Genomic DNA, 12,311 nt, shown 5'->3' with positions numbered 1-12,311 from the left:
AATTTCTACATTGCATTTGATCTTTCGCACAATGTAAGAGTCACTTCTGAGAATCTAATGGAAGTTTAGTGCTTATCTTCTAGTTTATTGGTTCTGGAAATAATCTGTTTGCAACCTCATTAGCCTAGAAAATTAAAAGAGTAAATATGATGGAATTGGGGGTGGTATATACTGGCATGCTGTTCTTTCCTGTCCTTTCCGTGAGTGAAGAGAGAAGCAGGCATGTGTGGAAAGGGCAGGGGAGTAGAGGCATTGTCCAAAGGCTTCCATTGTTGGGCCACACCATGCCCACTGGTGTGAGTGAAATTTAGTGTGACATGCTGGTCAAAAAGCCACAGCATGCAACAGGTTCTGTTGTGTGAAATGAATATTAGAACATAGGACAGAAGTAGCGGCATTATAAGCAGGAAAACAAATACAACATTCCTCGCATCTGAGCAGTGCTGGATTTATGTATAAGCTAAACAAGCTATAGCTTAGGGCCCCCCAAAAATTAAAGAAAAAACAACTGGATGTACATTTTCAAAATATAAGATAAAAACAAATAAAATAAAACCTACATACAGCAACAGTGTTTTATTTTGTGTAGGCTCCTATTTTGTTATGTGCAAATGGCTATTATGTCCATAAATTACCATATAGCATATATTCAACACAAAAAACAGCGGCAATTTGTTGTTGACAAAGGACAGCTGGACATATAAAGGGCCCCATTACCTTCAGTAGCTTAGGGCCTCACCAAACCTAAATCCAGCCCTGCATCTGAGGAACAAGGAAGCAGCTGAGGGAAAGCCAGCGGTGACCTTGTGAATTTGTGGAGCTGCCTTAGAGCAAGTTGTGCTATTGGGCTGTCTAGCCCAGTCTTGCTCACTTCAGTAGGTGGTGTCTCTCCAAGACCTTTCCCAAGCCTACGTCCTGAGATTCATTCCATTGGAGATGATGAGTGTCAAACACTCAGCATGCAGAATATGTGCTCAACCCGACCACTGATCTTCCAGTGAGGCAAAAACACTCAAAGGAGGTGCAAGGCAGAGCCGATGAGTGGGATGGCCTGAGGAGAGACAGAAAGGCCTGGAGGGTCACATTTCGCCCTGAGCCTGAGGGTCCTGTCCCCTTGAATAGATTGCCAGCTCATGTCAGCTGTTTCTAGACTCATAGAGGGATACCTTTGTCAACTGGTAGGGCCAGCCCTGACATGCAGCAGTTGAAGCAGCATCCTCCCGGGGGCACTAAGAAGGGGATAGAAGACAAGAAGGCAAAACCTAGTGTCTGAAGAGTGAAGTAACAGTTTATAAAACTGTAGTAGGGAGGCATCAGTTGTGAACCACTTCTGACAGCAAAATGCCTCAGGTTGACATTGCCCACCATCCCTAATTTTACTGAATTCTTACTATTCAATATTTTTATCTTTATTTTCTATATTTTAGCATTCTAATCATGTCGAGAGGCACTGTCATGGGATTTTCATAAAGCGGCTTCTTGTGAGAGGAAAGGCACTCCACACTAGGACTGTGTGCATCTTGTAAGTAGAGAAGCTGACTTCCTTCAAAGGAATGACACTCTACGCACGGCCAGAGAAAGTCAGCTAATGGAAAGCAGGATTGGCGTGGCCTTGAACCCCCATGAGCATTTTGGGCTATGAGAAGAAATAGCCCTGAATCCGAAAGCTCCGTTTTTGAAACCCAAGCTGCATGTAGAGGCCCAGAACAAATGCAGCCACGGAAGCTGCGAACCCAGCAGTGACCCCCGAAGGCTCTTAGTCCAAGCAGCGTCCTTCATGCGCTACTTCAAAGTTCATTTTGGAGCATTTCATGGCCCCCAGTGTGCAGAGGTTGGCTGTCATCCTTCTGTGCCGAACGTTGAGGCAGAAGAGGTGCTCCTCACTTGGCGGGCACTGGCTGGGGATCAGGCAGAAGCAGGTATTGTGTGTCTCTGCAAGAGAGAAACAGGTTTTTGTTTCACTCAAATGGTACCCAGAGAAGAAGAAGAGGAAGAGTTTGGATTTGATATCCCGCTTTATCACTACCCGAAGGCGTCTCAAAGCGGCTAACATTCTCCTTTCCCTTCTTCCTCCCCCACAACATACACTCTGTGAGGTGAGTGAGGCTGAGAGACTTCAGAGAAGTGTGACTGGCCCAAGGTCACCCAGCAGCTGCATGTGGAGAAGCAGGGAATCGAACCCAGTTCACCAGATTACGAGTCCACCACTCTTAACCGCTACACCACACTGGCATGTTAAAGGCTGGAAATATTATAGAAGGAAGACAGAAATACAGCGTCTGGCTGGAGTCTCTTCCAGCCCAACTTTGAGGTGCTTGGGATTGAACCTGGCACCTTCTGCATGCAAAGCAGATGCTCTACCACTGAGCTACGACGGTTCCCTAGGAAGTTCACAACTACTGACATTAGGAGCTGCCAGGTCAAAAATTAAAAAGGTGTCTTCTTTTCCTGGTCTTCTGGAGATGTGCTCAGCTCACCCACTGAGAAACAATGTACTAACTTGTGTTAGCTTATTATACTTCAAAGAAAAGAGTCGATTCTCTTTCACACGCCAGCCTCATTCTGACCTCTCTCCACACAGCCATTGTCCTTCCCTTTCTTGGCTGAACCGGTCGGTGCAACAGGCCAGCCAAGAAACATTTCGTAACCTTACGGGAAAAGTCATGGTTGTTTCTCCCTCGTTGCACAATAATGCTTGAACAAACAATCCCACGGGGATTTCACTTCTTAGCACAGGCACGCACTCAGAAATATACCAGATCGTTTTCATAAAACAAACAGTATTTTTCATTCCCAGCTGCTGCTGTTTGTACAAGATGGAACTTTTGACTGTGTGTTGGGAGCTGGAAGGGGATCACAGCTCTACTGGGACCACCCTGGGATTTCCAAGACAGATAATGTTCTTTTCCTCTAATGGCCATGGCTGAAGTTGGCAGTTGGCCGTGTTGGGCACTTGCTGCAGCTTAGTTGGTACAGCAACCTATAACCCAGGGGTAGGGAACCTCCAAGTCTGTGGGCCAGTCCACATTAGCCCATGGAACCATTTCTCCACACCCACCGACCCATCAACTGACATCACTAGTGACATCATCTGACAGCCGTGAGGGTGGGTTGGCTGTATACACCTCTGTTCCTGGGCAGCCAAATGAGCAGAATTTAACCCCTCACTCATTAGCTGATGGGCAGGGGGTTAAATCATAGAATCACAGAATTGTAGAGCTGGAAGGGACCATGAGGGTCATTGAGTCCAGCCCCTGCCCAAAGGAGTCCAAACTTTTGCCCATGAGATTAAGAGCCTCATAATCTACCAGCTGAGCTAAGCCAGAGCTGCTCAGTTTGGCTGAATTCCATGCCATGGAAACTCCTGCTAAAACCAGGTTTGGCCAATGGAGCCAAAGAGGTTCTCGCCTCTGTTTTAATTGATTAATCAAATTAATTGACTAAAGATGCAACTGTAGTTGCTGCAAGTGCGATCACAGTGCTGAGCATTAGCCCAGAGCCATTGCAGGACCGAGGAGTCATGCTTACCCAGGCAGCTCTCCCAATCATAGCATGTGTCGTAGCCGCAAGGTTCTTTCTTTACGCTGTTTGCGGACATTTTGGCCCTTTCCTTGGCCCACCACAAGTCAGTGTCACTGAGGCAAGGACCAGCATGCAGGAAATGGAGCGAATCCTCTGCAAGGCATTTTTCTGCTAAATACTGGCAGCTGGGCTTTGTAAGGGTTTGCTCAGAAGCTACATCCAGGACACAAACATCTTCAGAGTAGTGGCTGTGAAAACACAAAGAGAAAGAATTTAGTGGACAGGAGGAGGAGTGAACGGGAGTGGGACACGGGTGGTGCTGTGGGTTAAACCACAGAGCCTAGGACTTGCCGATCAGAAGGTCAGTGGTTCGAATCCCCGCGATGGGGTGAGCTCCCATTGCTCGGTCCCTGTTCCTGCCAACCTAGCAGTTCGAAAGCATGTCAAAGTGCAAGTAGATAAATAGGTACCGCTCTGGCGGGAAGGTAAACGGCGTTTCCGTGTGCTGCTCTGGTTCGCCAGAAGCGGCTTAGTCATGCTGTCTACGTGACCTGGAAGTTGTATGCCGGCTCCCTTGGCCAGTAAAGCGAGATGAGTGCCGCAACCCCAGAGTCTGTCACGACTGGACCTAATGGTCAGGGGTCCCTTTACCTTTACCTTAGGAGGAGTGAAAGGAGAAGCTAATTCTAGTTTTGTCCCCATATTCCTCCCGCTACACAACAAAAAGGAGGAACCTGACAGCTAGTGCCACCTTCTGAATTGGTTGCAAAAAAGAGGGCAAGTTGAGGTTAGTGGGGCAGTGCCCTGTTTGCCCGAATGAACCAGTCTGTGATGGATGGATGGATGGAAGGAAGGAAGGAAGGAAGGAAGGAAGGAAGGAAGGAAGGAAGGGCAGCCTAGGTTCCATCATCTTTAAAGGGGGACTGTAGAACAGTTGATTGTAAATAACCTGAAGCCTGTTCAGCACATTGGAGTGATTCAAGGAGACAATGAATCTAAAGTCTGGAATGTCCCTAGGCTTATCAGACAGCTTTATGAGACCAACATAAATCTGACATGGAGGCAGATGATGCTTTGTTTGTTCTTCAGAGTGTTGAAAAGAGGTACATGAGAAGCATTGTTGCTTGCTGTGAGTACAGTAATCTCCTGCCAAACAGGTTTTGTCGTGGGTTTTCTTTTTGGGTCGGGGGCAGCAGGGCAGTGTTTCAAAAACTTATCTGACCAAGGATGGCAGTGGAACAAAAGAAATATGTGTTTGCATCAACACCTCTGTCATGCTGCTTAATAGCCATTGTCTGTTTCTTTATTTACATATGTATGGGGAATCCCACAAGCCTTGAAATCTCAATGAAACTTCCCACTAAAGAAGTTTAGAGCTATACATATTTCAACATCTTACATGTGGATGGGGAGGGGATGAAGCTTTCCTTACCCACAGTCCTCTGTTGGCGACAGGCACACACACTGGGATCCAGCCTGCTTTTGGCCTGGCCTGCAACTGCCTTGAGCTTGAGAGTGACCATCTGGGGGGGAAACAACAACCAGCAAATCATGATTTTCATGGGGCTCGGAAACACAAATCCTATTGCAGATAACATAACATATGAAGCTATTTTATGCCGAGTCAGACCTTTGGTCTGTCTAGCTCAATACTGTCTGCACTGACTGGCAACAGCTCTCCAGGGTTTCAGGCAGAGGTGTCTCCCTGGACATGCCAAGGATTGAACCTGGGACCTTGTGCAGGCAAGGCAGATGCTCTGTCACGGAGCTGCAGTCCTTCGCCTGCACTGAGCATTGACAGACGTAGAGACCTGAAAGGATTAAGTTTGAATGTGGTATGAAATGAGAGAAGAAGGCTTTGAAGAGACGCATATGGAGAACTGATATATTAGAAGCAAGAGAGCACAGCGGCAATGAAGCCTAAAGTCACAAGGCAGGAATGGAAGGGAGGACATACTATATCAGAGAGGTGCATAAAAGTGGTTTTGGTGGGTGTCCATTTATTTATTTGTTGCATTTTTATTTCTCCCTGCTCCTAGGGAGCTCAAGGCAGCCTCCTCCTCCTCCTCCTCCTTCTATTACTTATAGCCAAGTAAGATTGTCTTCCATAAATATAGTTTTAACAGTGAGCCCATAAGTGACTGTGGAGGCCAAGTCTGGTTCCACATGTCCTTCCAAGTGGGGATATAGGCTTCTGGGTGGGAGTTGATCGTGGTGAGGGTCTTCCTTAGTGTGTTTCTCCCTTTCGTCCTGAGTTTGAGCATCTTCAAAGTCCATGACACCTTTGGTAAAGGCTGTTCTCCAAGTGGAGTGCTCACAGGCCATTGTTTTCCAGTTGTCAGTGTTTATACTACTTGGTTTTTTAGATTTGCCTTGAAAGAGTCTTTGAGCCTCTTTTATTGACCACCAGAATTACACTTACCATTTTAAAGTTCAGAATAGAGTAGCTGCTTTGGAAGACGATAATAAGGCATCCACACAACATGACATGACATATGTAGTTGTGCTCTTTTATCTTTACAACAACCCTGCAAAGACTGAGAAGCAATGACTGACCCAAGATCAACCAGCGAGCTTCATAGCTACATGTGAATTTGAACCTGCATCTCCCCAGTCCTGGTCTGGCAGATTGCTAGCCACTGAACCACACAGAATCAACTTCCTTCCCTTTACCTTTCTCACAGGTGAGCAGGCTCCAAACAGGAGGCTTCCAGGATGGGCCTTTCCCACAAGTGTATTGTCTGTGGCCACTTAGGATGTAGGTTGCAGGGCAGCTAAGTTGGATGGTTTCTCCAATGCTGTAGTCACTTTTAAATGGAGAAATGGATACACTAGGAGATGCTGATGGTCTGAGACAAGAGGATGCTGTAGCAAAATAAAATAATAAAATAAGCATCTTGTGATAAAAAGCCTGCAGGTTAAACGTGCAGTTAAAGATCCACTCATATGTTTAGTTATCCCTTTGCTCCAGATTCAGCTAAACAGTTGCACTAGCAGAAGCAAGAGCAATAAGTCCCACTAACACAATGGGGCTTTCCCCCTTCTCCTCCTCCCCATAAATTGGCTTTGCAGGGGTTGGGAGAACCCACAAAAGGTCACACAATGGGAGGAGGGGGGAATCGTTCTTTATGGCAAGGATTTTTCTGGCTCTTACGCTGGCAGTCGACAGGCCTCTGTGCCCACGTTTGATCTGGTAGGCAGAGAAAGAACTGATACCCCACAAGGTCGTATCCACTCAAACAGACAACTTCAGCTTGTTCGCCAACAGCATAATAGTTCTTTTCATTCTGAAATCAACAGGGAGAATTGGTTTTACTCGCTGAACAAGTTTTAAAAAGTCTTGGAATCACAACTTGGATTGGTAACACGAAAGCTCTTCCACAGAACCTTTCTTAAGGATATCACTAGCTCTTCTATTTATTTGGGCAAATGCCATCCCATCCTTCTACACAAGTACTCCCAGGGAAGCTAGTGTATCCAAAAAGTTCTCCACTGTTCCTTTATCTGTTCAACAACCCTGTAAAGTAGGTGAGGCTGAAAGTAAGCCAATGGTTCCAGTGGGCTCCATGCCTGAGTGGGAATTCCCAGGAGGATCTCCCAAATCCTAGTCTGATAATCTAATCTCAAAAACATTAATGTTTTATCTCCTCCTGGACAGCCCAGTTGGTTATAGTGTGGTGCTGATACCAAGGTTGATCCCCATATGGGACAGCTGCATAATCCTGCATGGTGCGTGGGGGGGGGGGTGACCTAGTGTCAGGAATGAGCCAGCTCCAAGCAAACGTTTACAGCTAACTGCAGAAAACAGCCAGGAACAGAGAGGCTGCTTTGATGTTACTCAGACAGAGGAGAGCCAGCAGCTGCATGCTCCAGCTCCTCCTGACCTTGATGTGCAAGCTGATAAGACATTAATGGAGATCAGGCTAGAACACTGTCAAAGTTTGCCGGAAGCACAAACAGGCGGGAAAGAGTTAATAGACAATCTCTCAGAGAATGGGGAAGAGGCTGACACACTAAGTCCAAGGACTCGGCAAATGGGAGGGCTGCAAGACAGGAAGCAAAACAAAAGACATAAGAAGCGAAAGTTCAGTTGCTTCTGGTCACACCAGAAGCAGTCTTCAGAAGGGTCATCTTGAGTAATGGTGCTGGAGGCTTGGTTAGAGCCGTCCAAAGTGATCTGTTTGTTTTTGCAATAAATCCTTTTTAATTACCGTAGCTATGCTTACTGTGTTATCAAGCTGAGAACTTGGACTCCTGACACCTAGATGATCCTCTGCGTCCCTTCCAACTCTACAATTCTTTGATTCTATCTTAAAGGCAGAATGACAGTTGCAATGATGTAATGAAGAGTCTTGCTGGATGAGGTCAGAAGCCCATCTTGTCCAGCATCCTGTTCTCACAGTGGCCAACTAGATACCCTCAGGAAGCTCACAAGCAGAACCAGAGCACAAGAGCACTCTCTCCTCCTGAGGTTTCCAGCAACTAGTTCACAGAAGCACAATACCTTTGACCTTGGAGGTAGACAGCATGGTTAGCAGCCATTGATAGCCTCATCCTCCATGAATTTGTCTAACCCTCTTCTAACACCATCCAAAATGGTGGACATCATGGCCTCCTGTGGGAGTGAGGTCCACAGTTTGACTATGCGCTGCATGAAGAAGGACTTCCTTTTATCTGTCCTCAATCTCCCAACATTCATTGGATGTCCAGGAGTTCTAGAGTTATGAAAGAGGGAGAAAAGGTTTTTCTCTATCCAATTCTGAAGAATTGTGGGAAATTAAAATGGCAGCTCTTAGCTGCTCATGGAACACTGCTGGTCCTGCCCACAACATGGATGAGAAATCCCAAACTGGTCCACTAAGGCAACAAGGGGCCCTTCAGAGGCCTCTCAGGCCATCTCTTTGCTGCAGACAGGATCAAGAGTAAGATAGGCATTGAGATAAAGGCGTTTACCCATCTAGAGAGAGACAAGCTCCAACACTCACCCTGATGAACCCATGTTCTGGAGGGTCTGGTTTGAGGCATCCAGAGTCAGGCTGCTCAACCAAAATATCCCTCTCCCTTTTCTCGTCACCATCGTTGAGACACAAGGCCCCCCTAGAAGAAAAGAACAACTGAATTCATGCAACCTTTATTTGCTTACTGCTTACTAGAACCACCAGAAAGACTCTAGGGCTCTTCCAGGTTCTTAAATATTAATTTAAATAATTGTCACACCAGTCTCCAGTAACCTTCATTCTAAGGAAACCAAAAACAAGGTAGGGGCTTCCTGCCAAAAAAATCCTCTCACTGCTCAGAGATTTGGGTGGACATAAGAATACTGTCTTCACTGAGGAGCAATCACATTTCAGGGTTCTGGAGTTCTGTCTGGAGATACCAGGGATTGAATCTGAGATGTAAAAAGGCATCATTTTCAATTGTCTCTTTATTTGTCACATGCAGCACTGTTTCCGTTCCACTATAGATCATCTTCTGCCAAAGACTACATTGTTTGCCTCGCTGCCTGCTGTGGTGGACTTATCTGACTTAATTATTTATGTAGATTATGTAACTGGCATTGTAATTACATTATTCTACCTTTTAATTTCAATGCAAAGGAGACACGATGCAAATTGTGTGTGTATTAAATTATGTATTGTTTGTGGAATGAAAGTAGCCACAAAACCAATCATATGCACCAGATTTATTTCTATACTAGACATGGAACAATTAAGTGAGCATTGGCAATTTCCACTCTTGGCTCCATTTTCATTGAAATTCTGCAAATATGGAAACTGCAGGATCCTGACAAATGGAAATCAATGGAGCTACAGCCCTTCCCACAATTAGCCCTTCTAGTTCACTCTTACCTGTCAGCAAATATGGAGAGGTAGCATTCTTCCTCTTGGGCCCGTTCACCTTCACATGGTTTCCCTCCATTTAGCGGTGAAGGATTGTCACACTCGCGGGTCCTATATCTCTTATGGGCAGCATTACAAGGACTCCATTGAGACCAGCAGTTCCAGTGACCATCCACGGTGACTGAAAGAGATGAAAAGAGAAACCCCTAACAAGCCTGAAATAACCACAAGGTTCACTGAAATGTTTCACAAGGTGAGAGCAGCATATGCCTATACCCAGTGCTAGTAGTAGTAATAGTAGTAGTAGTAGTAATAATTAATAATAATAAATGATGATAACAATAATTTATTATTTATACCCTGCCCATCTGGCTGGGTTTCCCCAGCCACTCTGGGTGGCTCCCAACAGAATATTAAAAACACGATAAAACATCAAACTTTATAAGCTTCCCTAAACAGGGCTGCCTTCAGATGTCTTCTAAAAGTAAGATAGTTGTTTATTTCCTTGACATCTGATGGGAGGGTTTTCCACAGGGTGGGAGCCACTACTGAGAAGGCCCTTTGGCTGTTTTTTTAAAAAATGCAACACTGGTACTTATGTTTTCCTAAGAGTGTCGTGGGTGCCAGCACAAAATGGCTACTATAGACAGCAAAAGAAGAAGAAGAGGTGATGGTACCCTGTACTGGTGAGCACTGTCACACAAAAATTCTTCTTCTAGGTGTTATAGTTGTATCTGCACTTCCCTGCATTTCTGCCATGGTATCAGGACCATGCGAAGCTGAAATGTTGTGCGGAGGGTTGTTGCACATTGTTGTATTTGCTATGGCATTGCTGTTTTAATATGCTATTATGAAACTGTTCTTGTGGTGGTTGCCTATGAGGTGCATCCCTTTTCTTTGAGCACGATTCTTTTTGCGGAAAAGCAGCATGCAAATAAAATTATGAAGGACTATACCAGGTTTGTAATCAGGTGCTTTCATCTCACAGTTGTCGCCATAAGTACCAGCCTGGCACACGCAGAGGCATTCGGTTCCGGAGAGCACAGGCCTGCCATTGTTGGGGCAGGGAGCGCATCGGCACGGGTCAAATCGCTCCGCATATTCTGCAAGAGCTTTCCTGAGGTTACGCCGTTTAGTCGCCGCACACGGGAAGTCCTTCACCAAATCCAAAATGGAAGCCAGCTAAATGAAAAGAGCCTTGTGGTAACATCAAGTCCTAACAAGTGCTGTGCATCTTTATCTCAGGAACGGGGGACATGTGGTCTTCAAGATGCTGTTGGAAGCCAACGCTCATCACCACTTGCAGTGTTCAGGATGATGGGAGCTATTTGTTTGGTTCATAAAATTTATACAGTGCTTGATTGTTTAAATTCTAACACTAGAGAGCCAGTGTGGTGTAGTGGTTAAGAGCGATAGACTCGTAATCTGGGGAACCGGGTTCGCATCTCCGCTCCTCCACATGCAGCTGGGTGACCTTGGGCCAGTCACACTTCTCTGAAGTCTCTCAGCCCCACTCACCTCACAGAGTGTTTGTTGTGGGGGAGGAAGGGAAAGGAGAATGTTAGCCGCTTTGAGACTCCTTAAAGGGAGTGAAAGGCGGGATATCAAATCCAAACTCTTAAAAAAGTGGGGGGAGGGGACAACTCAGAGTGGTTTACAAAGAGAATAGTAATGTGGTTGGAGTCCAACAACACCTGAGGAATTGCATCTCTCCTTAGGTGCTTTACAAAGTTAGAAGGACACAGGGAGCTGCCTTAAACCAAGTTGGACTATTGTTCTACCCACCTCAGTATATACCCACCAATTGTCTATACCACTGGTCTTCATCTGGTGGGTAGGTGCCTCCTATTGAGCTGTGGGCTGATCCAATAATAATAATAATAATAATAATAATAATAATAATAATAATAATAATAATAATAATTTATTATATATACCACACCCATCTGGCTGGGTTTCCCCAGCCACTCTGGGTGGCTTCCAACAAAACACTAAAATACAATAACCTATTAAACATTAAAAGCTTCCCTGAACAGGGCTGCCTTCAGATGTCTTCTAAAAGTTTGGTAGTTATTTTTCTCTTTGACATCTGATGGGAGGGCGTTCCACAGGGCGGGCGCCACTACTGAGAAGGCCCTCTGCCTGGTTCCCTGTAACTTGGCTTCTCGCAGCGAGGGAACCGCCAGAAGGCCCTCGGCACTGGACCTCAGTGTCCAGGCAGAACGATGGAGGTGGAGACGCTCCTTCAGGTATACTGGATCCAAGGCAAGTGCCAAGAGGAACTCTACCACCATGCAGATATCTGGCCTAAGATTAAGAAACAGGTCTCCCAAAAGGTTGAGGAAACACTGCCTGGTTTCAGTCCCGGCTTGAGATGCAAGGGGTTGAACCTGGCAGCTTCTGAATGGAAATCAGATGTTCTACCACTGAGTTACACAGCTCTTCACCTATCTCTTTAACTTTATTTTGTGACCAGACTATCCACAACCAGATTAATAAAGGCTTTCCCCAGTGTGAACTAAGGACCTATGTTTATCTCTTTGTGGGCTAAAAGGATACATTGCTTCATTGCTTCTGCTTTCCTACCTCAAAATCAACAACGATTGGATTGTCTTTGGTCGATTCCAGCCAATTTGTGTACACGGCATGCTCTGGGAAAGATCCTTTCTTTTCCCAGGCAAGTGCTGCAGCGTATTCAGACCTCCCTCCTTTTACTAAAGAGATAGACTTTTCAGAGGACTGAAGAAAAGAACCTGGAACAGATTTGAAAGGAGTGGTTTTTTGTTACCAGAGCAATGCTCAAATTCACAGCATCTATTCAAAATCGACACAGACGGTGGTTTGCAGAAAACCACCTGAAAGAATGAATGATATACCGGCCATGACAAACCTCCAGCCCATGGGCATAATTAGGTCTATTAGGTCTCTCTATTTGGTCCATGAAGCCAT

General features: G+C 45.6%; 1 protein-coding gene across 1 annotated transcript in view; it reads right to left on the bottom strand.

The window, feature by feature from the left end:
• Positions 1 to 561: 561 nt before the first annotated feature.
• LOC309352706 (complement component C6-like) overlaps positions 562 to 12,311 on the bottom strand; it is a 30,356-nt gene continuing 18,606 nt past the window's right edge. Inside the window, exons 10-18 of the mRNA XM_081881407.1 lie at positions 11,949 to 12,115; positions 10,319 to 10,544; positions 9,372 to 9,543; positions 8,508 to 8,619; positions 6,677 to 6,809; positions 6,196 to 6,387; positions 4,955 to 5,045; positions 3,529 to 3,770; positions 562 to 1,932 (exon numbers count right to left, since the gene is read on the bottom strand). Of these exons, the coding sequence (XP_081737533.1) occupies positions 1,757 to 1,932; positions 3,529 to 3,770; positions 4,955 to 5,045; positions 6,196 to 6,387; positions 6,677 to 6,809; positions 8,508 to 8,619; positions 9,372 to 9,543; positions 10,319 to 10,544; positions 11,949 to 12,115 (1,511 nt within the window). The 3' untranslated portion in view covers positions 562 to 1,756. The remainder of the gene's footprint in view (positions 1,933 to 3,528; positions 3,771 to 4,954; positions 5,046 to 6,195; positions 6,388 to 6,676; positions 6,810 to 8,507; positions 8,620 to 9,371; positions 9,544 to 10,318; positions 10,545 to 11,948; positions 12,116 to 12,311) is intronic.

This window comes from Podarcis erhardii, assembly GCF_964252035.2.
Source record: "Podarcis erhardii genome assembly, chromosome: 11".
Classification (NCBI taxonomy): domain Eukaryota; kingdom Metazoa; phylum Chordata; class Lepidosauria; order Squamata; family Lacertidae; genus Podarcis; species Podarcis erhardii.
This window is presented reverse-complemented; position numbering and strand designations above follow the sequence as displayed.